The sequence below is a fragment of the Podarcis pityusensis genome (assembly GCF_964106645.2).
Source record: "Podarcis pityusensis genome assembly, chromosome: 6".
NCBI classification, from domain to species: domain Eukaryota; kingdom Metazoa; phylum Chordata; class Lepidosauria; order Squamata; family Lacertidae; genus Podarcis; species Podarcis pityusensis.
In genome coordinates, this window is record NC_138030.1 from 20,620,580 (window position 1) to 20,645,157 (window position 24,578).

The 24,578-nt window shown below is 42.0% G+C and overlaps 1 protein-coding gene across 3 annotated transcripts in view; it reads left to right on the top strand.

Annotated features, from left to right (window-relative positions):
- The window catches only part of SULF2 (sulfatase 2), a 286,446-nt gene that overhangs the window by 215,595 nt on the left and 46,273 nt on the right, over window positions 1–24,578 (top strand). For all 3 annotated transcript variants that reach the window (XM_081011117.1, XM_081011116.1, XM_081011118.1), the window contains 3 exons: window positions 1,455–1,694; window positions 18,068–18,219; window positions 20,980–21,149. In XM_081011117.1, the coding sequence (XP_080867243.1) occupies window positions 1,455–1,694; window positions 18,068–18,219; window positions 20,980–21,149 (562 nt within the window). The remainder of the gene's footprint in view (window positions 1–1,454; window positions 1,695–18,067; window positions 18,220–20,979; window positions 21,150–24,578) is intronic.

The window sequence follows — 24,578 nt, forward strand, 5'->3', positions numbered from 1 at the left end:
GTGACAAGCAACAGAAGAGTCGCCATGGCTCCCATTAGAAGCAAAACGGATGCTAATAACTGAAACTAGTTCAATAACAATGAAAATGGCTGAGATGATGAATAATTAAATAAAGTGAATGGAATGGCTGGGTTAAGTAGGGAGAGGACTCAAGGACTTATACTCCAAGAGGAGGCAGTATCTCACTTAGGGTACGGATAAACACTCTACAGTGGTACCTCGGGTTAAGTAGTTAATTTGTTCCAGAGGTCCGTTCTTAACGTGAAACTGTTCTTAACCTGAAGCACCACTTTAGTTAATGGGGCCTCCTGCTGCTGCTGCGCCACCAGAGCACGATTTCTGTTTTCATTTTGAAGTGAAGTTCTTAACCCGAGGTACTATTTCTGGGTTAGTGGAGTCTGTAACCTGAAGCGTATGTAACCCAAGGTGCCACTATATTGCAGTGATTCCTGTATTCCTTCCTCCCTGGGGATGGGGTGCCTGGAAGCATAAGACTCACCCTCCCTCTCCTTTCAGGTTGCTTGAACAAGACTTGTATGCTCACTATTCATTGTGGTTGCCTTTGCTTGTGGACCCACCTTATGCATTTTCTCATACATGCTAAAAGTCAATAAGGTTGTGTGCAGCTTGTTGCTGCATCAGTGATTTAAAAACCTAGGAAGCTGCCGTATATCAGGTCAGGCTGTTGGTCCCTCTAACCCAGTTTGTGTTTTCTGACTGGCTGGGCTCTCCAGAGTCTTGGGCACAGATTTTCCCCATCGCCAGCTACTTGAACCTTCCCCAAGTAAAAGTGGATTGAAAGTGGTGCCTTCAGCATGCAAAGCATTACAGCTGAGTTTTGGCCCTTTCCCTGATTGCATTAGAAGAGGATTAGAACAGAACATCTCTTGAGTCTTTCCTTAATCCACTCACAGAGCAATGATTATCAGAACAAAGTGATAGTTTTGAAGTTCCTTTGCCCCAAATTGTTTTCTTTGCTGGTTCACTGTGATACAGAATTTGTTTTCATCGTTGTTGTTTTTAAAAAAAACCACTGAAAATTGTTCGGCTTAAAAACAAACAAACACACACACAAAATGTAGCTAACAATCTGCCGCAGAGGTAGCATGAGAACCATACTGAGCAGTAGCAGATTCCCTGAGCAGACCTAGGATTCTATATATATACACAGTATGAGGTAATTAAGTTCTAAAACTGAAAGGTTAAAAAGATCTTTTTTAAAAAGTTGAGGGATTTAATTCCAAAGCTACTTACACTACTGTGAAGATGTAACCAGCAGGAGATATTTGGCACAGCCTTCTCCGCCCTCGCTGGTTAAAACAACTATGCTCGTTTTATCATAAAGTGCCTTCTTTTGTCTTACGTGCAATGAAACTTTCTGACAAAAGCAGAGCAATGAGCTTTCAGCTCTCGATCTCTTTTTGATGACACGGTGGTGCTTTTTCTTTCCTCAGGTTCAATGCAAGTGATGAATAAGACAAGGAGGATCATGGAACAGGGAGGTGCTCACTTCATCAATGCCTTCGTGACAACACCTATGTGCTGCCCGTCCCGCTCCTCAATTCTCACAGGGAAGTATGTCCACAATCACAACACCTACACCAACAATGAAAACTGCTCCTCTCCATCTTGGCAGGCCCAGCATGAAATTCGCACGTTTGCAGTGTACCTCAATAACACAGGCTATAGAACAGGTAAGACCAAAATGGGTGAGCTACTTCCCTGGTAGGTTCTTCAGCCCTATGGCTCACCCCTGAGGCTATCAACTTTGGCACTTGAAGGAATACAATGCATAACTTCTCCTAGTCTCTTGTCATCTGCCCGACAAACCCAGAATTCATTTATGCAGAGATAGATCTCCATTAAACTCATTGGATATCACTAGCATTGGGATGAAGAATATGACAGAAGATATTTTATGTGTCTTACTATGAAATAAGGTGAAATAGGTACTGGGCACATGATCAAGGGAGCTGAGTGACAGGTGTGATCCATGGCAACAGTCCACCAGCCAGATGGATGGCAGAGAAATTTGGTCTGGTTAGCATTTTAATGCCAACCTACCTAACAGACACTTCCTGATACTATGTGTGAACCAAAACATAGCTTTCCTTTGAAATTTGCACTTCTCTGCATTTTCTTGTGCATTCCCCAGGTGTGTACAAAATGCATATATTAGGGAAGCATGTGCAAAAATTAGTGAAAGTAACATACGAAAGGGGAAATTGCTTGTAAAAAATGTGTCTATTTGGAGAAATGAGTACTTACGTAAATGCTATCGAAATTTGCAAACCGATGTGGAAATGTAATTAGCTGAAAATAAGATGGGGGGGGGGGGTGAGAGGAACTGAAAGAAACCAAAATGGACAGATTCATCCATCGTTACTACCAGGAAGTGCTTCTGCTCAAGCCTTGTTTGAAAGAAGTGAGAATTGCAGAGGATCAAACGAATGTTGTTACGCAACTCCTGTTCCTTTCAATGCCATTTGGGTAGAATGCTTGTAGATGGGCATTTTAGTTTCTGTGTGTGGAAAAGGACAGCATTTGGACTTCTGTCTTGGGATTCAAACTATCTTGGGCCGGTCTTGATTACGTTAAAACAGAGGTGCTAACTCAGATGGGCTAGAGACTCATATTGTTTGCCCAGCACCTGTCTCTCATCCATTCTTTATTCACTCATTTTGATGGTGGAGGAACACATGAGTTGGCTCTCTCTCTCTTTATATATATATAATATATATATATATATCAAACAGCACATCTCTAATCACCAGCTTCCCCTCCCCTGGGCCTGAACACTACCCTTGCAAATCCAAAATCCCTATCATCTAAGCCCCTAAGAAAAACACTATGGAAAATCACATAGAATTTTTTTTGCTCTCCAGCGCCATCTGGTGTTGCATGTTTGTAGCACCATTCAGAACACTGTTTTTTAACTAATGTAGCTGAGCCTCCAGTCTAGTGGTCTCGGAGCCATTGTTGCACTTCTGCAGCATTGAGAATTACAACATTCAAGTCTTGAGCTAATGCCCACCACTACTTTGGAGCAAACTCTGGATCCACATTTCTGTCTTGCAGGCTGGGAGGAGACCTTGTGATTAATGTAGTGTAATCATTGCCATCTTATGGCAAGTCAAGCGGGTGTGTTTTCATACCATTCTTGTGTCTGAATGCTATTTTGGGAGGTGAAGAGCAATAATTAATACTTATGCTCTGTGGAACAATAGAGTTGCCTGTCTAGACGGAAGCCTTGAGGTGTTACTGCAATTTAAAAGTTGACTAGTAAACATAGTAACATTACTTTCTAGCTTCTCGTGTTGCTTCTACTCAGCAGCCAGACTAGGAACGTGTCTTTGAACAAATTAGATAATTTCCTTGCTTTGTTCTGTTCAGTTAAAGACCCTGAATTAGTCTGCGATTGAATAAATTGAGGGAAGTGTAGACACCCTATTACTCTGTAGCTGTTTCCTTTTGTTTTATTAATAAGGGCATTAATGTTTTGGGGCCTACAAAATGTGCCACAGACAAAAGTTAACACCTGCTTTTGTCCTTCCTGTGCATACTGGATTTGTTGTTGTTTGATCATGCCAATCCCAGCTGTCTGAGCGTTCTGGAGCCAAATTGTGAAAAACCGTGTCATGCTCATGCGCAGCTCTGAATTCCTAGCATTGATTCCAGGTGAATAAGTTCAGGTACAAGTTACGTTGAATATGCAGTGAAAACTCCCTGGATATTGAGCTGCACCTAGTGAGTGCACCTTGCAGACCATCGTTTTAATTTGAATATGCTTTTATCCCTTTGATTATGTCAGAGGTGCAAATGAGCTGCACAAAGTGGCTTTTTGCAAACCTTCCTGTGCTGCTTTTGGAGGTTGAGAGAGAGAGGATCAGCACTGATTGGGTGAGGGAAGCAGTTTGCATTGAATGAAAACTGCTTCCTGCTCCTTGAGCAAGGTGTGTTCCTACCATCCACCAGCTGGTGGGGCATTTGAAACACACCTTGCTCCGGCAAAGAAACAATTGGGAGACCACCCTCAGCTCCTGATTGTACCTTTGAAACCCCACCTTTACCCACCCCATACCTGCTGCCATGTATTATTATTATTATTATTATTATTATTATTATTAATTTTAAGTTGTTTTAAGCTGTTTTTAATATTGTGTAATATTTTAATATTAATGTTGTGTTTCACTTGTTGTAACTCGCCCTGGGTAAAGAGTGGGTTGATAATGATGATGATGCAGACTATATCAAACTTGGCATGGTGGGCCAAGTTAGGTCTGCAAACTGGTGGTTCCACACCTAGATTTTGGAACATATAAACAAAATCTATTACAGTGCTACCTCAGGTTACATACGCTTCAAGTTACATACGCTTCAGGTTACAGACTCCGCTAACCCAGAAGTATTACCTCTGGTTAAGTACTTTGCTTCAGGCTGAGAACAGAAATCGTGCTCCGGCGGCGCGGCAGCAGCAGGAGGTCCCATTAGCTAAAGTGGTGCTTCAGGTTAAGAACAGTTTCAGGTTAAGTACGGGCCTCTGGAACTTAAGTACTTAACCTGAGGTACCACTGTACAAACCTCAGGCTAATTCCAAACTAATAAAAAGCAAAACTCAGAAGTACCAAACACCTGATTAAAAGCACAATATCTATCATGCATAGCATAATACACAAACTGAGCATCCAATAGTACAATAATGCAAAAAAACCCTTATATCTTATCGGTTAAAGCAGAACAATAACATGTTTGTACCATGTCGAAATGCTCCAAATAGAGGATATTTTGTTATTGTTGTTTAAAAGGTTATGAGCTATCTGTTTCATTTCTTCTTTCTCCTTCGATCACTGTAGAGTAAATAAAGTTCACTGTAAGCTTTTCTGATTTCTTTTTCTCTGTGGTCCCTGTAGAGCACAGAGTGCATTTAGGATTTCATCAGGGAATTCTCACGCAGGCAGAATCATTCTCAGCAATGGGCAATCATTCTGTCACCACCAGCTTAAAAAACATCTGCACAGCCACCAAAAATCAATGGATGATGTCATTGGACTGCTGTGTTGCACTTAGCCGGAGGATCAGAAAGCACTCTCTGAAGGCATGTTTTGCATTCTTTCAGAGTGGGCCTTCACCACTTCTTTTACTCATCTCCAGCGTTTGAAACTCCCATTGTTCTAGGCACGTTTTGCAACAAGGAATATCATTAGCGCAAGCAGTTTCTGAGCTCTGGGTGCATTGCTGCGCCTAACATTTCAGATTAAAACTGCAGAGTGGAAGGAAAGGAGGACCTTTTTCTGCCTTCCCACTTCCAGCCACTCTCTGAAGACTGGAGAAGAGACCCTCTTAAGAATATTGGGGGGGGGCAGGCAGGGGATGCATGGCTTTGTTTTTTGCAGTCTCCAGATGAGGAATAGGCCATGTGAAAAATGAACATAAGATTCTAGCTGCAGTTTATTCATTTTCAGCTTTGAATTCTTCTTATAAAAAAAGTGCACATAGACATTCTGTTGTTGCGCCCCTTAGCCTAGGTCAGGCTTCCTCAACCTCGGCCCTCCAGATGTTTTGAGACTACAATTCCCATCACCCCTGACCACTGGTCCTGCTAGCTAGGGATCATGGGAGTTGTAAGCCAAAAACATATGGAGGGACGAGGTTGAGGAAGCCTGACCTAGGTTTAAGGTGCCATTTAGCTCCTAGCTTTCATATCTCAGTTTCTAACACTGCTCATCTCACTTGGGTTTCCACTGCAGCAAGTTTTGTAGTCACTTGGAAATGGGGAGAGTTGTGGGGAAAGACATTGTGACTGTTTCTTGCCCCCTGACTCAGACTCCATTGCCGTCACTTCCTGCTCCACTACTATCACCAGCTGGTTGAGGTCCATCTCCCTCCACGGTGGCTCTGCAGGAAGGGTAGTGGAAAGAGCTGCCAGACTACCTTCTCCCTCTCTCACACTCAGGGATTGAAAGGTGGGGAGCTCTGTCCTCCATCCCTGAGTGCTAGCCTTCAACCACCCCCTCTGCTTCATCTCCTTCATCAACCTCCACTCAAGAATGCTAAACCATGCCAGATCCATGCCAAATCCTTGCCAGATCCTGACTAAACCATGCCAGATCCTGTCGAAGATGAGGGGCACACGACACCTTTTGCATCTGGCTCTTTCATCCCACAGCCACCATTTTGCATTTAGTTCCAGTCGGTGGGCCTTGAGTTTCTAGTAAACAAACTGTTCTGTAGCTCTCCTCCTTGGTACAGCCCTGGTTAGAGATCCTGGAATCCGATATTCTGTTCCCTGCCCCACACTGCCTTGTCATAGTCCTTCTGTGCTGAATTGTTTTTCAAAAATTCAGTTCAACCCTCAACTTAGATTCATAATGCTTAAAAAAACTTTGAATGAACTCCTGCATGGACTATTGTCTTTAGCCACTTCTCCTAGCTTTGAACATTGTATTTATTTTTACTTTTCTGTGGTCAGCATCGCAGCCAGATCCTAACAAAGAAGCGCTTCTTCCATCATAAGTTGTCTTGCAGGTTTTCCAATTCTGCTTTCCATTTGCTATCCCTGGCTCCACCCGAGTGGATGACTGCAGATGAATTTTGTCCACAGTGATCATCTTTTAACCTGTTCCTTTATTTACACTGTGGGATTTCTTTTCCCGGTAGCAATAGCAGCAGAGGTTTTGAAAGAGGAATAAAATACAGGCAGATGCAGGTGTAGCCAGGTTTAATATTGCTACTGCTACCAGCAGTGGAGAAATGCTACTTTGTGTGGTCAGGTGAATCAGCATAAATTGGGTTTTGCCCACACTTTGGAGAATGGGAGTAAGCAAGCATAGCATGTGGACAGCATTTCATGTTCTAGACCTGTGGGTGGATGGGTGTTTGAGAGAGCAAAGCTATGTGTGTGATTACATTTATATTCCACCTTTCCTCCAAGGAGCTCAAAATGGTGCATGTGGTTCCCCACCTCCCCATGTTATCCTCACAACAACCCTCTGAGGTAGGTTAGGCTGAGAGACAATGACTGTCCCAAGGTCACCCAGTGAGGTTCATGGCTGATTAAGATGTTGGCCACTGACCCTGGTCCAACACTCTAACCACTACACCAAATTGGTATACAAATATGTACCCATTTGTTACATTCATAAAAATGAAAAAATGAAAAATTTGCAACTGGCAATGTGCTGGACATGACTGGGGAAAACAGGTTTTGTTGAAGACTATAGAATACAGTGGTGCCTCGCAAGACGAAATTAATTCGTTCCGCGAGTTTTTTCGTCTTGCGGTTTTTTTCGTCTTGCAAAGCACGGTGTCGGAAAAGTTTTGGAAAAGCTTCAAAAATCACCAAAGTCTTCAAAAACCTCAAAAAAGGCTATCACACTGCGTGCTATGAGTTGCTCCTCAAAGTCAAGTCACAACTGTATTAACGGTTTTAAGAAAAAGGAAACAAACTTGCAAGACGTTTCCGTCTTGCGAAGCAAGCCCATAGGGAAAATCGTCTTGCGAAGCAACTCAAAAAACCAAAAACCCTTTCATTTTGCGAGTTTTCCGTCTTGCGAGGCATTCGTCTTGCGAGGTACCACTGTACTTTGCCAGGACCCTTTCTGCATTAATGTTGACTGCTGTCTTTAAAAAAATGCCTGTGTGATAAGAGGCAGCCAAATATTAAGGCTGTGAGGTCATATCTCCATACAGTGGTACCTCAGGTTAAGTACTTAATTCGTTCCGGAGGTCCGTTCTTAACCTGAAACTGTTCTTAACCTGAAGCACCACTTTAGCTAATGGGGCCTCCTGCCGCCGCCACGCTGCTGGAGCACGATTTCTGTTCTCCTCCTGAAGCAAAGTTCTTAACCTGAGGCATTATTTCTGGGTTAGCGGAGTCTGTAACCTGAAACGTATGTAACCTGAGGTACCGCTGCATTTGATATATACAAACAGTGAGGAGTTGTTCTTGTGTGCCAAAGGACCCTACCCATATAGAGAGGTCCCTGTATTTTCTTGTGTGCTGCTGGAAGTTGAGCAGGAAAGCAACTTAAGTAAACATGTCAAGTTAAAAATTGAAGGTTTAGTCTATGGAAGATCTACCACTTGCAGGCTGAGTCATCAGTGCATTAAAGCGTGGCCACTCTTGAATGGGGCGTGGCAAAAGAAGATTGAAGGAGGAAACAAAGGACTCATTGCAGTGAGGATTTATTGGTGTCAAAAAACTGTTTCTGCTAAAGTCTCCTTATGTAAACATTTACAAAAGGAATGATCTGCTTGGGTTTTTCTTTCTTTCTTGTTGATTGTATCTCCTTCCAGGAGATAGCATTTAAAAGAGAGTATGTGACTTGGGAAGAGAGGTCTGTTCCTTGTTCCTGGAGTCAAGAGTAACATGGTGTTCAAGTGGGAGCAAGGGCATAGCTGATAAGGAAGCAGGATCTTGGCATGAAGGGAAAGAGGTCAGGGGTCAGTAGGTCATTAGGGGGCTGGCAAGATGCTCATGGGACAGGTTAACTCAGCAGCTTCTTCAGAATTTCCAACTGGCTTATTTTATTTTATTACTTTATTTATTCATAAAATTTGTACATCTCTTGATTGTAAAGAACCACAAAGTGGTTTAGGTGCATTATATATCCATTCCCACAGCAAAAAGCCTTAACAGCCAACAAAATGAATCAGTAATAAAAATTACATTGGCATGTTAACACACTTAGAATTCAACAACATAAATCATCGGTGTTCTCCAAATGCATGGGGAAACAAAAACAGCTTCCACATCATGAAAAACTTGAGAAAGTTGAAAGATGGTGCCAGGTGGGCCACCCTGGGAAGAGCATTTCCATAGTTTGGGAGCTATTACAAAAAAAAGGCTAGTTCTCTTGTCCCCACCTCCTGGACCTCCCTCGGAGGTGGCACACCAAGAAGGGCCTCAAATGGTGAGCTCAGCATCCTTGTTCATATGGGGAAAGACATCCCTGTAAGTACTGGGTCCCAAGGCTTTGAAGGTCAAAAACAGCACTTTGAATTGGGCCTGAGAACTTTGTTGAGCTTTACTGCAAGGATTCCTGTTTCCTCCTTGGATAAGGTCTGGTTAGACTGATAATATGAAGGAGTGATGACTTATTTTTAACCTTTTTGGGAAAAGTTGTTATCTGTACAGTGGTACCTCGGGTTAAGTACTTAATTTGTTCTGGAGGTCCGTTCTTAACCTGAAACTGTTCTTAACCTGAAGCACCACGTTAGCTAATGGGGCTTCCTGCTGCTGCTGCCGCCGCCGCGCCGCCGGACCACGAGTTGTGTTCTCATCCTGAAGCAAAGTTCTTAACCTGAGGTACTATTTCTGGGTTAGCAGAGTGTGTAACCTGAAGCGTATGTAACCTGAGGTACCACTGTATTCATTTTTGTCAGGGCATGACTGAACCCCCCACCCCATCCTGGCTTCAGCACAATGGGGGGCATTTTAGGAAGAGGGATGCAAATAGTTTTTGCCCCACATACTAGCTGTAGGTTTTATTTTCCTTACTGCTATATGTCACAGATGCAAGCATGCATAAGTTTACTATAAAATCAATTAAGCACAAAATGCAATCAATTAAACACAACGTGTTGTTCCTGTGAAATACTTTCTATAGGATCACAGGTTTTTTTAAGTTCACCAGCCACTACTAATGTACCCAACAGCAGATAATATTGCTAGAATAATATCTGAATTGTAACCTTTTGCAAATAAGTGGTTGATTGTAAAGGGAAGAAAATTGCTCAGAGTCAAAGAGACAAAAGGGCAAATAACGGAAGTATATTATCAAAGGTTGCAGAATAAGTCAGAGCCAGGAATAGGGACTCTGGTTTCTGAGTCACAGTTCTCTGTGCTGACTCCTAACCACTGAAACCAGATCTAATCCCACTGGGATGTCTCTGTTTATGCTGTATGCATTACAGCCGAGGTAAAAAAGAAGGCCTGAATTCAACATTGAACCAAGAAAGGGGTGTTTTATTCTGCAGCAAATCATAGAACCATAGAGTTGGAATAGACCACAAGGGCCATCGAATCCAACCCCCTGCCAAGCAGGAAACACCATCAGAGCACTCCTGACATATGGTTGTCAAGCCTCTGCTTAAAGACCTCCAAAGAAGGAGACTCCACCACACTCCTTGGCAGCAAATTCCACTGTCGAACAGCTCTTACTGTCAGGAAGTTCTTCCTAATGTTTAGGTGGAATCTTCTTTCTTGTAGTTTGGATCCATTGCTCCGTGTCCGCTTCTCTGGAGCAGCAGAAAACAACCTTTCTCCCTCCTCTATATGACATCCTTTTATATATTTGAACATGGCTATCATATCACCCCTTAACCTCCTCTTCTCCAGGCTAAACATGCCCAGCTCCCTTAGCCATTCCTCATAAGGCATCGTTTCCAGGCCTTTGACCATTTTGGTTGCCCTCCTCTGGACATGTTCCAAATAGTCCTAGAATGATTATAAATGATACCTGGAAGGTAGCTTCTGAAGCAGGCAACATCAGAATTGTGCTGAGGGGGTCCTAATGGCAAGAATCTAACCTGTACAGCTCATTTCATGTGTACACTTGCAAAAAGTGGAACCTACAGGGTGGAATTCAACATAGTGCTATGGGAAATGTTCCGTCAGCAGATGGATTTGTATTTGCAGAATAGGATTTCCCCACCTGTCCTTCATGCCCCCTAAATCTGATCTAGGGGATCCTACAACCCTCTGGAGATTTTGGGAGAATGTGAGGTGCACATGGGGGAGGGGAATGGGAAAGTCTGTTGCAGAAATCCTTGCACTGATGGGAAGCCATAGCAGAATGCTAGCCATTAATCCAGACTTGCTATGCATCCAGACCAAAAATCTTGTCATTCTTGTTCATTGCCTCATACCTAATATTGACATATTTTCCATGCATGTGTTTCTTCCTTTACATTCTCTTCCCCCACACCCCATGTTAATTTCTATTTTTCCAGCATTTTATAGTAACTAACAAAACATGCTAGAGATACCCTCTCTGCATGGGGGGCGGGGAGTCCCATCAAATAAATTGTTCAGAAAGCAGGTCTCCAAAATCCATGGAAAAGAAATCAATAACAATATCCGATGGGAAACCCATTCAAGAAAAGGGGGATATGCGGAATATATTATCATTCCTTACCCAACAGCAGTAAATTGCTTCATTAAAGCCTGACCCTTACCCAGTGAGTGTTAAGATAAATGGTTTGACCTTTTGTAGAAAACAATTGATCAGAATGGGAACTCTCAACTAATAGCCTATATCTTCCTACCGAAAAGTAGCAACAATAGATTTAAGTATCCTCCACTGACTCAGAATCCTTGGAGAGAGATCCACTAAAAGCTATACAGCTGATTGATTTGTTGCTAAACTTGATTTTTACCATTGATGTGTATTGAAACACTTTCGTTAACATCATATAACTGCATGAAAACTTAATCTAAAAGCCTTTTTAGATCTAGTTTGGTTTCTGTCTTTCATAACCGTAAATATGTCAACCATTCTTCACTGTAAGAAACCAGCTGCTAGCCCTCCACACCTTCAGGTACCCCATTAACGATCAGATTCTTGTGAGGAATTAACATGGTTGGTCCCTCATGTGCCTCAATATATTTGATGATGTATAATGAAAAAAAGGGAGACAGCCTGGATGTATCCATGTCTATAAAAATGAAGCTAAAGAATCAATACAAACATTTAATGCTCCCTTGCCACACTGCAAACGATTATAAGTCTATTTTCTTTCTCTTCCCCCCTTCTCCCTTTATTTTTACCTGAATATATCTTTGCTCAGTGTATTTTTAAATTGTCTTAAGAGGCTTCTCCTTTCATTTTTCCTCCATTGCTAATGTATTGTTCTGAAGGGATGCCAGCACCTGCCTTTAAAGAATAATGCTTTCTCATATTGATTTATCATTTCAGCCAAGAAGTAATATTTAGTTTGGTATTTGCAAAGAAATAGGATTCTTATCTTGAAGCCGTCAGAACAGTAAAAACCTAAGCAGGGTATTTGCCCGTTTGTCAAAGGCTTTCTGCAATCCATGTTAGATTTAGATCTTATGGAGACTGCATTACTAAAATAAAGAAACAGAAAAGGCTTTGTTGCATTATTGAACCCATGACTTTTTCGGAAAGATGATATAATTCCCTTGAGAATACGAGCAATTTATAGAAGCCTAAGAATATACTCTGGCCCTGGTGTATATGCCACATTCCCAGCTTTGATCTTGTTCTGACATTAACATGACATAGAACTGCTGTTGAAAATTTGGAAGGTGGAGCTACACGTTCCATGTCATTCTGTGGTGCGTGTTTTTGCCGGAGTTTCTTCTTGCGGCTGTTGCGAAATGCAGCTGTTGAAGATACAGTTTGAAGAGGGAAGCTGTCATAGGATGAGAGCTGTCATTTCCCCCACAAAATAATCACTGCCATCCTTCTGATTTTACGTCTAGTCAGGGGAAAGCTGCAGTTCCTCATGGTTCCTTTTCTCCACCCCACAGTTTGAGAGCTATTTTGAGTGGGGGAAAGCCATTGGAAAAATAGGAAACCCCTCTCCTCTAGAATTCATCTTTCCCTTCAAATTACTGTTGCAGTGCCAAATTTGAATTTTGTAACACAGAATTAAGAATCATGGGGACTGCATTGGACACACCATTGTTCTGCACTCACAATGACCCACTTTGCGTGTAATGCTAAGCTAAACCATGGCTTAGCATGAACCTGTGAGCTCCTGGAATGGAGATCATGGCTGTTGTGCTCCTTCCCCAGTCCTCTTGTTATGCTACCCAAGACTAAGGCATGGCTTGATGTAGCATGTCATTTAAACCTGAGCTCCTGGTTTGTCTTGCTCAAGACACATCAGGAGCTGTAACCAAGGATTACTCTTGAATTTACTGCTCACAGTTTGTCTGGATCAGACAAACCAGGAGCCCCAGGTTCAGACAAGCCAAACCATGGCTTAGCTGCAGGCATCTTGGCAGCAGGGTGACCAAGGAAGGAGTGCAACTGCTGCCGAGATCTCCTTTCCAGGAACCTCCACACTAATGCATCCACACTAAGCCAAGGGTTAGCTTGGTATTATGTATGAACTGAGCCAGGAGTAACTCAGTGAACTCAGCAAGACCTAGTGGGACAGCAAGGAGAAGGGCCTTTTTGGTTGTGCCCTTTGCTTATTGGTTGTGCCCTTGGCTGATTGTGATTCATTAGTTGTATTTGAAAATTTATTGTTTGCTGATGATGTATTAATAAGCGTGGTGCTGTGTTAGCATGACCTTGGTTGTGTCAGGTTTGGAGGCAAAGCTGGCAAGTTTCAAGGCTTCCTTATAGAAAGTGTAGATGTATAGCAGCTTACTCTGTTTTTTTTTAAGAAGAGCAGGGTATTTTAATGCTATCATCATCACCACAGAGGTGTCTGTGGAGGGGATATATTGATTGAAAATGTTTAGCCAACCAGATTGGTTGTTGGATTCCTATTGAGTATATTTGGTGACCCAACATGACTGTGATGTGGAATTGAGGACTGGAGTGATCATCCTGTGATACTATGGCTGTGGACAAAGCTGTATTGAATAAATGTTTTTTTTATTTAAAAATAAATGCAAGAACTTAAACAAAACCCTGGTTAAGCATACTCACCATTCTCAATGAACCATGCCTATTGCTGTTCCCAATCTGGAGACAAGAGCGTTCTGGGAACTAACATGGAACTGGCTCTACATATCCTGTTTGGCTTCTCCAAACCTCTTAATTTCTTTGCAGGAACAACTTTCCTTGAGTAATATACCCCCAGGCACTCCCTAGTTACATTTTGCTCTGTTTTAGTCCTCAAATTTTGTTTCATCCCTGTTGCCCTTGCTTCAGCTGCTACTCTAAGCTCCAGGGTTTGAAACGGGAATGAAATTTCAACTAAATCCTGTTCTTCGTGAATCCCGTGATCAGTAAATACCCTTTAGCATACATTTATGGAAAGGAAAGGGAAACCTGGAGCAGTGTTAGGTTTTCATACCTTAACTCACAGAGAAACATCAACCAACATTTATAAAAACATAGACGTCTGTGCTTCTTGCCAAAGTTTCTCCAGAAAGAAGCTACTTTAAAATGTCACGGTATCTTACAGTTCCTTGTGTCTGAAAGCGACTTCTGGGAGGGTGGAATGTTTGTGGTCAGAAGAACCAGTCAGACTCTTAATGGGTGGGAGGCTTCTCTTAATTGAGTTCATTAAGACTATACTGTCTCCTTTGTCTATTTATTTATAAACCCATGTTTTTCCTAGTGCGTCTTCCAAGTTTATTGCTAAATGGAACAAAACCAATTCTGTTTATAAAGGTACTTTTTACATAACGTAAGCTGGGACCTTTCCAAAGTTAAGCAATCTTGTAAAATAAATAAATATTGTGGGCAAAATTATACATACATACATTTATTATTATTATTATTTTATTTTAAAAAATAGCCCTGATGTCTGAATGTGGCACTGTAAGTTTGTGAAAAATCTTATCAGCAGATACAGAACATAATGTAAAGGTTTCTCTGCTCACTGTAGGTAAGAGTCCGCGTAAATGGATTACATTTCCAGGACTCAGATAAATTATAAATTGTGGATTTTTATCCCACTGTTACATTGGACAGAGCTAACAAATTTAGAATGGCAATATCAAGCATATTAAATGAATGAAACATGCAGCCCAAGGCATAGCACTCTGCAGAAATAATTCACAGCACTGGGGATCCACAAAGCTTGAACTGGCCTTGGTAGCCAACGACAATTTGTACTTGCCAACATTCCTTCTCTGCTGCTGGGGGAAGTGTTCAGGTCTGTGCCATCTTGCTGAGCCTTGTGGGCAATGTGAGCCTACAACCTCCATCCTGAGCACTAAGCTGGGGTTAGCAGGCTTGTCCCTGTCCTGCTGAGCCCTGGAGCCATTTGGAAACCAGTGAGACATTTATATTGCATTGTGCTGAGAGCCTCTTCCCTTCTGCAGGCTCTAGAGATAGGGAGGGTGTTTTGCCAGATTTAAAAAGGCATCTGCCAGTAGTCAGCTGAAAAGCATGTTAGTGGACCTCCGTGCAGAGCCAAATGTAATTTTACATGACTAGCCTATCAAGAGGTGAAAAGTGTAAGGATGTTTTGGATAGTATCATGGCACCAGGTGCAAAATCTGCTTAGCATTTTGAAACTTAAAAAACAAAAACAAAAACCCACTGTGTACAAGCAGTGGCAGTATACGGGACATCATGCTAACTTGGGCTAAAATGCTGCTGAAAAGAATTGCTTTGTTTTGCCATTTGGAGATGTTCTGTTCTCCTGTGCCCAACAGCTGCTCCGGCCAGAAGCTTAGAGTTGCGACTCAGTCATTTATGGAATATTAATTCTCCATCTGTAAAAAATGCTTTTATTGGGTTTTGGTTTTTGGTAGGAAAGGTTTTAATTAGTTTTAGAATGGTTACTTTAGTTTTGTATTTTATCTCTTTTTTTTTACCTTGTTGAGTGCTGCTTTGATGGCTTCAGGCTGTGAAGTGGTTTATACATTTGTTAAATAAATAAATAAATGAATGGCAAGGAGAGGAGCAGGAATAGTGCCAAATGCAGCTGTGTTTAGTTGTGATATAATGGCGAGGCACGAAAACCTTCAGATGGCTGTGTTCCAACCTTTCACTGTGGACAAGGATCAATATCCCAATCCATCATCCCTAGATACTGAGGCAAGGAGAAGAAATCTACTCCACTATTCAATTACCCACACATTACTGTGGATTGCACTTAACTCTCTAAATATTGGAAGTGCCTCAGGAAGCAGAGTAACCCGAGAAAGTGCTTGATTCCACAGTCCTTTCTTGGGAGAGCATGGCTGTCCATTTATTGTTTTACTCCAGTATTCACCCACCTGATGCCCTCCAGATGTTTTAGGCTGCAATTTCCATCAGCCATGGCTGAGACTGATGAGTGTTGTCATCTTAAACATCTGTAGGGCACCAGGTAGGTGAACGCTGCTTGACATCATAACACTTCGCATGCATTTACTTTGCATGTTGCTGTTGTTTTAGTCTGGTTGATGCAGATGACCTAATTAAAGGCAAAGGCAGTGTGACTTTAACAGTCACAGCGATGAACTGGAATTTGTTAGCACTCTTCTGGCTTTGCATGAACTTGGATACAAACTAGCTGTTAGGTACCTGTGCAAAATTCCTATGCCTGCCTGTGCAAGGTGATTGGAATTCTTGCATGGTATTTTAATGTATATTATCTCTTTGCTGGCTGGCTGGTTTCCTTCTTCCTCTTTGCTGCTGGAAAAAGAAGTTGAGCATTGTCATGGAGTGGATGAGGAGATCTGCAGCAGCACCAGGAGTGCCAACTTGGCCCCACAACCATGGGTGCCTGGGGCCATGGGTGCCATGAAGCATGCATGGCCCTGGCATCAAAATTTGATGGGTGCTCGGGCACCCAGGGCCCCAGGGAGTTGGCACCTATGAGCAGCACTGAGAGGACTAGAAGGAAGCTCTCTGCAGTAGCAGCTGTCAGAGCTGATAGCTGCTGCAGTCACTCTGGGACACTGAACACATACAATTACAAAACCAAAGTATTTTATTAGGGAGATTTAATCATACATTAAAAACAATGTGCATAAACAGCACATTGTTGTGTATATCTACTATCTCTTTAGAACTGAGGTGGAAGGAAACCAGTTTTGCTGCTTTGAAGCACCAAGAACGGTGCAGAGTACTGTTTGGTGATGCACTTGTGACATCACAAAGCACACACACCCTTCTCTTTGGGGAAAAATGGTGCTTGGATATCTGGAGGCAAGAATATGTGGCATGAAGATGAAGGGAAGCTAGGCTTGGCAAGCTATCTGTCTAGCAGGCCCTTGTTTTTAGCTACACCTGTATGAATCTTTATAGACACTATAGCAATAAAATAGTAACATAAAACATAGTGGAGCAAAGGCTAGTGCATTCCTTGCTCACTCTTGGCTAAGATGGGTTTATTAAGCAGCTCATAAAAAACCAGGTTTCAAATGTCTTTTCAACAATTTCTGATTTGTTGGTGTTGATTTCATGACCTCTTGCCCATAATTTTCTGGAGCAGCCCATTTCTCTCTAAGAATAAACAAAGAGGACCAAGAGTGGTTTTCTGATCCCACCTCTTTTGTACAGTTGTAGTAACCAGACCAGATCTGCATCTGGCCAAACAGAGTTGGGCAAGTCATGAATGAGATAACTGCCAGGAGTCCATTCACATTTAAGGGAGCAGCCCTAACCCAGCTTCTCTGGCAGTATCAGTAGGTTGGGAGGCAGGATGGTTAGGCCAGATGCTGTTGCTTAGGGTTTCAGCCCTAAGTGTCCGGTGGAAATGGCTGAAATGTCTGGGCCTGGGCTGACTCAGCCCCTCTCCCTCCCCACTTCTGGAGCACCTTTCTTCAGGGTCTACATCCTGTAGCTGGAAGGGAGAGTGCCACACCAACAGGAGCGGCCTTATCTGGGCTCAGAGACCCCCTCCACCTAATCCAGCTCCCCCACTGACTCAAGTCTGGAGTCAGTGGGTGTTGAATTACTCTGTAAACACCAGGAAGGACAGGCAGACTAGACAGAATATGCCTCCTAAGAGGCTCTGGTCATTGAAAAGGTGTCACGAGTCATTTGCTGTGTGGCAGACAGGATTGTACAGAATGAATGCAATTTACATGCCCGTCATCACCTGAAAGGCGAAAAATGTAACTTTTTTTTGGTAAAGTATTCCTTCCCAGTTGTTAGGAAGGGATCCTTAATCACTTGTTATAGGTGAGCAAGCCAATGGCCATTTGCAGCCCTTGCTGTAAATTTTCTGGGCAAGCTCGTGAGTCCCTTCCCTATTCTGTTTTATGCTTAATGTACTGTTAGTGCTAAATAAGTGTTAAAGCATCTGATTTAAAATAAAATATTAAAATAAAATATGACTGGATAGGGAAAATATTATCACTTTGTCTGCAAGAGCTGAAAACTAAAGAGCTCTATACTATAGCATGATTATCTCCTATACATTTATATGTATTGCTTTCTCCTCACAATGTCTCCTCTCCCCCTTTTGCTTCCAGCTTTCTTTGGGAAATACCTGAATGAATATAATGGTTCCTATGTGCCTCCTGGCTGGAAGGAATGGGTTGGATTGCTCAAGAATTCTCGTTTTTACAACTACACACTCTGTAGAAATGGAGTGAAGGAAAAGCACGGATTTGACTACTCTAGGGTAGGTCTTACTGATTTATTTTCATTTCCCTCCCCTGGCCACAACTGGGGGAACAATTCGGATGCTTTATGATTTCAGTCTAATTAAAGTATTTGTTTCATATTTGAAAGCTACTGCTGGTAATATAAACTGCAATCCATAAACCTGCTCCCTTAGACTGCACATTATCGTTTTACTTCTGGAGGGATGTATAATTTAAAATTTATTTAGTGACAGCAAGCAGTTCTTAAGCCGGTAAGCACTTCAGTATGTCCTACCAGCTGGGAAATGGATTTGATCGTAGTTTGACTCATGTTCTATTGACTGGTGTTCCCTGCTTTAATTAACACAGAGAGACATACTCTTGATCTGCTGCATGCATGTGATTAATTCTCTTTATTGCAAAATTGCTGTTTCCATGGTGGTGGTATGCAGATTTTGAGGGAGTCCTAAATCTGTCAGTAGTCCACAAACTCAGTTAGTGTTTGTCTGCAGTGTTATGAAACGGAGATCAGAGGTTCAGGTTCTGTTATTCTAATTAGAAATATGTTGGGTGGGTGGGTTGGGGGAAGCGAACGAGTAACTTTAAAAACACCTGATTTTTTAAAATATTCCTATAGGGTTACCTTCCATTATTTACAGAAAAGGATACAGTGGAATAAAGATATTTGACACCTGCTTTTTATCCAACTAGTCAGAACTAAAGCAGTTAATAAACTTGAATTTAAATCAGGGTTGTTAAAAGGTATGCTTCTGAATCTAAAATATCTGATTAAGGGCAAGGCAACTGCCTTTTAATGCATAATTCATTTCAAAGATTTTTCAGTCACATCGCAGCAGAGTGTGACAAAGAGACAGAATTCGGGATCTAGCATTTCTTCTTCCCACGTTCCTTCTCACAAAGGCACAGTATATGTTTTAAATGAATTACTCACAACTATCTCTGAGCCTTGTGTTGTCCATCTGTGAAATGGAAATCTTTCCAAAAATTGTTTTCACTGCAGGTAAATAAATATGATGATGTCTGAGTTTGAGATTAGGTGGTAAGATAGGAATGAGGCACATACTCAGACCAAGATGTTTTGTGCATCTAATTGGGCTTTCAGCAGCTGCGTGGTTAAATTGCTGTGCATAATAACAAGAAGTATCTGTATCAGCACCATGCTTGATGTGACTAAGTGTCCAAAAGTGGAACCCCTTGCTATCTTCTCCAAATACGTCTTTTCATTAAGTGTATTTCCTACTACCAGTGCAATAACATGACTTTTGAGAGATTAGTTTAATGAACCTTCATTTTGGTAGCAGCAAGTATATTTCTGTTTCCAAAAATATCTTCCCCGCTGGCAGTAGAATTAGCAACCCATTGGTTGCCCTTTTTGTAATCTCAGGTGTCTGAGTGCCAAGTGACGTGTAATCAAAATATAACGCAACATTCGTGTTCACTGACCGTCTCTGTCAAGCAAGTCTCTCCAGCATTTTATCACCATTACATTTAAGAATACTTGTTCCATATAATACACACACACACACACACACACACACACACGAATGTCTCAGATTAGTTTGATTCAATTCAGGGCTCAACAAATAACAGTAAGACTGGCCCTCCCATTAGGCAGAGTGAGGTGGCCACCTCAGCTGGGTGCTGGGCAAGGCCAAATTTAGTTTGATGAGGCCCTAAGCTACTAAAGGTAATAGGGCCCTTTATATGTCCAGCTGTCATTTGTCAACAACAAATTGTTGCTGTTTTTTTGTGTTGAATATATGCTATATCATAATTTATAGACCTAATGGGTATCTAAAGTCATTTGCACATAACAAAATATGTATTTTATCAAAGTAATTGTTGAACTGAAATACAATTAAGAAGTATATTAATCGTGAAATAATTATTAAGCTCTAACTTAAAATGATTTTTTATTCATAACAAACTTAATAATGCAAACACATTGGCATTTGGCAATAACAAAAGTTCATTTAGAAACACAATTTACAAAGACTCATAATTTTTTTTGGGGGGGGACCAAGAGAGTGGGGCCCTAAGCTATAGCTTGTTTAGCTTATACGTAAATCCAGCACTGGTGCTGGAAGTTGGGGAGCAGCAAAGTTCTGGAAGGACAGAGCTGTCTGATTCTTTTTTAGGGGGAAGTCTTGATTCTTATGGGATTCGGGTGGCACTGTGGGTTAAACCACAGAGCCTAGGGCTTGCCGATCAGAAGGTCGGCGATTCGAATCCCCACAACGGGGTGAGCCCCTGTTGTTCGGTCCCTGCTCCTGCCAACCTAGCAGTTCAAAAGCACGTCAAAGTGCAAGTAGATAAATAGGTACCACTCCAGCGGGAAGGCAAATGGCGTTTCCGTGCACTGCTCTGGTTTTGCCAGAAGCAGCTTAGTCATGCTGGCCACATGACCTGGAAGCTGTACGCCAGCTCCCTCGGCCAGTATAGCGAGATGAGCGCCGCAACCCCAGAGTTGTCCACGACTGGACCTAATGGTCAGAGGTCCCTTTACCTTTACCTTTACTTGACTCTTATAGTGGAATTGAAATGCTTTAAATGGAGGTGTGGATGTGAGCTTGGTAACACTATAGGGAATTGTAAAAAACAAATCAAAAAAGCATGTTTAAAAACATACCAGCCCTTTACATTTCCAATTATTAAAAAAGTGAATAAATCAGGATTTCTCTTCCCACCTCTAAAATGATTGCAGTGTCCCCTCTAGGCTCATTGATTACTTTTGATGTCATTTTGCTGATGTTTCTTCTCTTCCTCACTCTTTTCAGGATTATCTGACTGACTTGATCACCAATGACAGTATTAGCTTCTTCCGAATCTCAAAGAAGATGTATCCTCACAGGCCAGTTTTGATGGTTCTCAGCCATGCAGCTCCTCACGGTCCTGAAGACTCAGCCCCTCAGTATTCTCATCTCTTTCCCAATGCTTCTCAGCACATGTAAGGAAAAGGCAACAAAGCACCAAACCAATTAACTGCATTTCCAAGCAAAGGCATAGCATTCCTGGGAAATCATTTCTGGATCATTTGTGCTTGGGCATAAGTTTATCGCAGGTAGCAGAAATGGAACAGCTTGGCGCTTTTCAATTTATAACTTGTAGAAATCTACACAATAAAATGAACAATCCCGTCATTTTCCATTTGCAAATTTATGCAAATTTATTCCTTTTTGGGAAAGGCTTTGTAAAGAGAGTAAGGGGAAAAGAGAGAATGGAACTTGGGTAAATAAATATGATGAGGTCTGAGTTTGAGATCAGGGGGTAGGATAGGAATGAGGCACATACTCAGACCCTATGCACAATTACCTGGGTTCATGTGAACTCAGTGGGACTTATTTTTGAGCAGACACACATAAGATTTGTCCATCAGGTGATTTACCTTCACACGTTTAAGCTTTTCTCCAGAACCTTGAAAACTAGGGACATGTGGTTGCACAATATTACACCCTTTTAGTCTAGGTTTCTTGATGCAATCCCACATCTCTTCTCCTCTGTACCCTGCTAACACAGAAAAACCAAAATGAGTGGTGTGAAATCATATCACCCCTTTCTTTCACTTGAATTCATTGGATGCCCCTTACTGAAGGTGTGTAAGAGGGTGTGGTCAAGTTATGACCTCCTCTGAACATTTCATTTCTCTACATGTTGTACCAGGGAGAAGAGGAAGAGTAGACATGGAGTTGTCCCTTGTAGTGGCAACCACATGTCTCTCTTATTATCTAATCTTGCCCTCCACAAGGTCTTTCTGCTCCTTTAAACTTAGTTGTATGTTGATGATATGCAACACAAACTTAGCTTATATGTCAAGAGCTTCTTTTATGCACTGCTCTGTGTGCCTCTGCTGTGTGAAGAAATCAAGGGAGCGGGGATGTGGGACAGAGCCTTCTTTGCAGTGGCACCCAAACTGTGGAATCCCCTCCCTGGCTTGTCTCTCTCTGTGTGTGTTGAGGATTTTAAATCAAAAGGCAGGTAATAAATGCTCTGTAAATGCAGAATAGAAATGCCAATATAGACCCAATAGCAGTCACTGAAAAAAATGACTTTGGTAGGAGAGAGGAAATAGTTTTCAGTAAGTAATCCTGAGTCTTCTCCAGCATATGCAAAACAATCACTTTTGGATATATAAAAAATAGGCTTGCATTTTATACCTGCAGGTTCATATCACCAACATGTATCATTCTTTGCTTCAGCTGCTTAATAGGCATTTATCCATGATTGTTGCATAGTGGGGTTTTTTTCCAGAGACAACCACTACTGTTGTTTCTGTAAGCATTTTATTCTCTCTCTCCCTCTCTCTCTCTCTCTCTCTCTCTCTCTCTCTCTCTCTCTCCAAGGTCAAATACAATCAGGATTTGTAGTGCAGCCCCCACCTCCAACTTCTGAATGAATTTGAAGTGGTTATTTTTGTTCAGTTTCCAGAATTGTTGTGCTTTGTGTATTTGGCCGTAAGACGGACAAATCTGTTAAGTATAAGAGGGTTACGTTTGTAGTAATCAAAGAAGATTGTGGACGTTGAGTGGATTAAGCAGCAGGAGGTGTCAGATGAGCCAGGAAATCACAAAGCATACTGGAAAAGGAATTTGCCAAGCATTTTAGATTCGTTCAGGGCATTACATAGCAACAGTTTCCATAACCATCAGCATTTTCAAAGCAGCAATGTCATTATCCTGCCACAATAACATTCTGAAATCAGAGAGAACATTAACAATGTGGAGAGAATAATAAGCAACCTCTCCTCCCTGGAAGAAAAATACTCTCTTCCCCATCACAAAGCACTTTTTGGACTGCAGCCTTGATATCAAAGCTTCCCACTTGTTAAAACACAATGCAATTCACTTTAGCATGTCTTTCACACACACACACTCAGCACATGGGGCAACCCTGAATATGAATAATGTTACGGTAAGAGCGCAGTGTTACAATAGGAGTTGTGCTCCCCTCTCGCAGCATGTTCACAACAGCCTCACCTGCCAGCTTCATTCTGCACAGACCCACAAGTACACGCTAAATATGTGTGCGTAATTATGGATGATACTGCTCAAGCTAACTTCCCAAGGCCATAAATACAGCACCACTGCAAAACTCTGCTGATTAATTTTAAAAAACCACGAAGAAACTGGAGCCTGAACTACAGAAGCCCTTGCTCTGTTGACTAGGCAAGGGCAGAAGGCCAGGTATTTACACTAGACCCTGCCAATCCAGAGGCTGAAGTCTGGTTGCCAGTGACTGGTGACAATGATGCACATCCCTATTCCCCCTTTGCACCTAAAGAAGGCTTTGAGGTCTGAGTTACAGTAGGAGTTGTGTAGCTCACTAAGATGTAGGACCCATTCTCTGGTCAAGGGACCCCCAGTTTGAAGCCCAAAGCCCTTGCCTATCTGACCAGACCAATCTCCAAGATTGTTCAGAACCGGACTCTGGAGCTAGTTTGCTGTTTCAGGTACCCTAGCTTTTTGCTGTTGTCAAGTGGGATGGGAATTCCCTTTTATAGCTCCTGGGGTGGGAAGATCCCTACCTCAAGGCTACTTGTTCAAGCAAAGGAAATTGTAATAGCACCATCCAGCTTTTTTTTCTTTTTAAAGACTAGTATAGAGTAGAACATCATTTTAAAAGCTGGCTATTGGACTGAAGTTATAATAAGCATTTTAATGCCCATAGTTTCCTGCTAAATGCTCAGGTAGTCAAGCTTAAATTCACCACAGATGCTAAATAACATAGTAGAGACTCTCCAGCAATCTGGATAGTTATTGTTAAGGAACCTGCGTGAGCCACAATCATCCGTGCAGAATGAAATTGGAATAGCTATGTCATTCTCATGCTCCCCAGTTAGAATGTTAGCTGCCTAATGCTAAGCTGCTACAGTTGAAATATATTCTCATTTACTCTGAATGATACTTGCTATTTCAATAGGCTTCAGTTTGAGCAGAGCAATTTTCCCGTTCCCGGCTTTTAGATAAATCATAAAAGAGATTTATAATGTTTCACTGTCTACCACGGAGAATGTAATCCTACCATGGAGGGTTATTCCCAACAGGGAAAATTGCCACCCCTGTGTGCCTCAAACATGCTTAAAGATAGTAGAAGCCACAGTAGTAAGGTTCATTTGCACATCCATTTTCAGGGAATTAACTGTATTTGCATTAACTTGGGTGTGGCAAGATAGCAGCTGGGCTCCTTAGCTTGGACCCTGACTTCTTCCATTCAGAATTCCATTCACAAAACGAGGCCTTATTGCCTTCACTCTGCAGTCACTTGGGCTCCTTAAAGGTTGGGGACACCCTTAGGAACAGTATGGCATACGGTGTAAAAAGCTGTGGATGGAGAGGGAGCATCTTTTAAGATTTGCCTCCTGGCTTCTAAAACTTTCCTG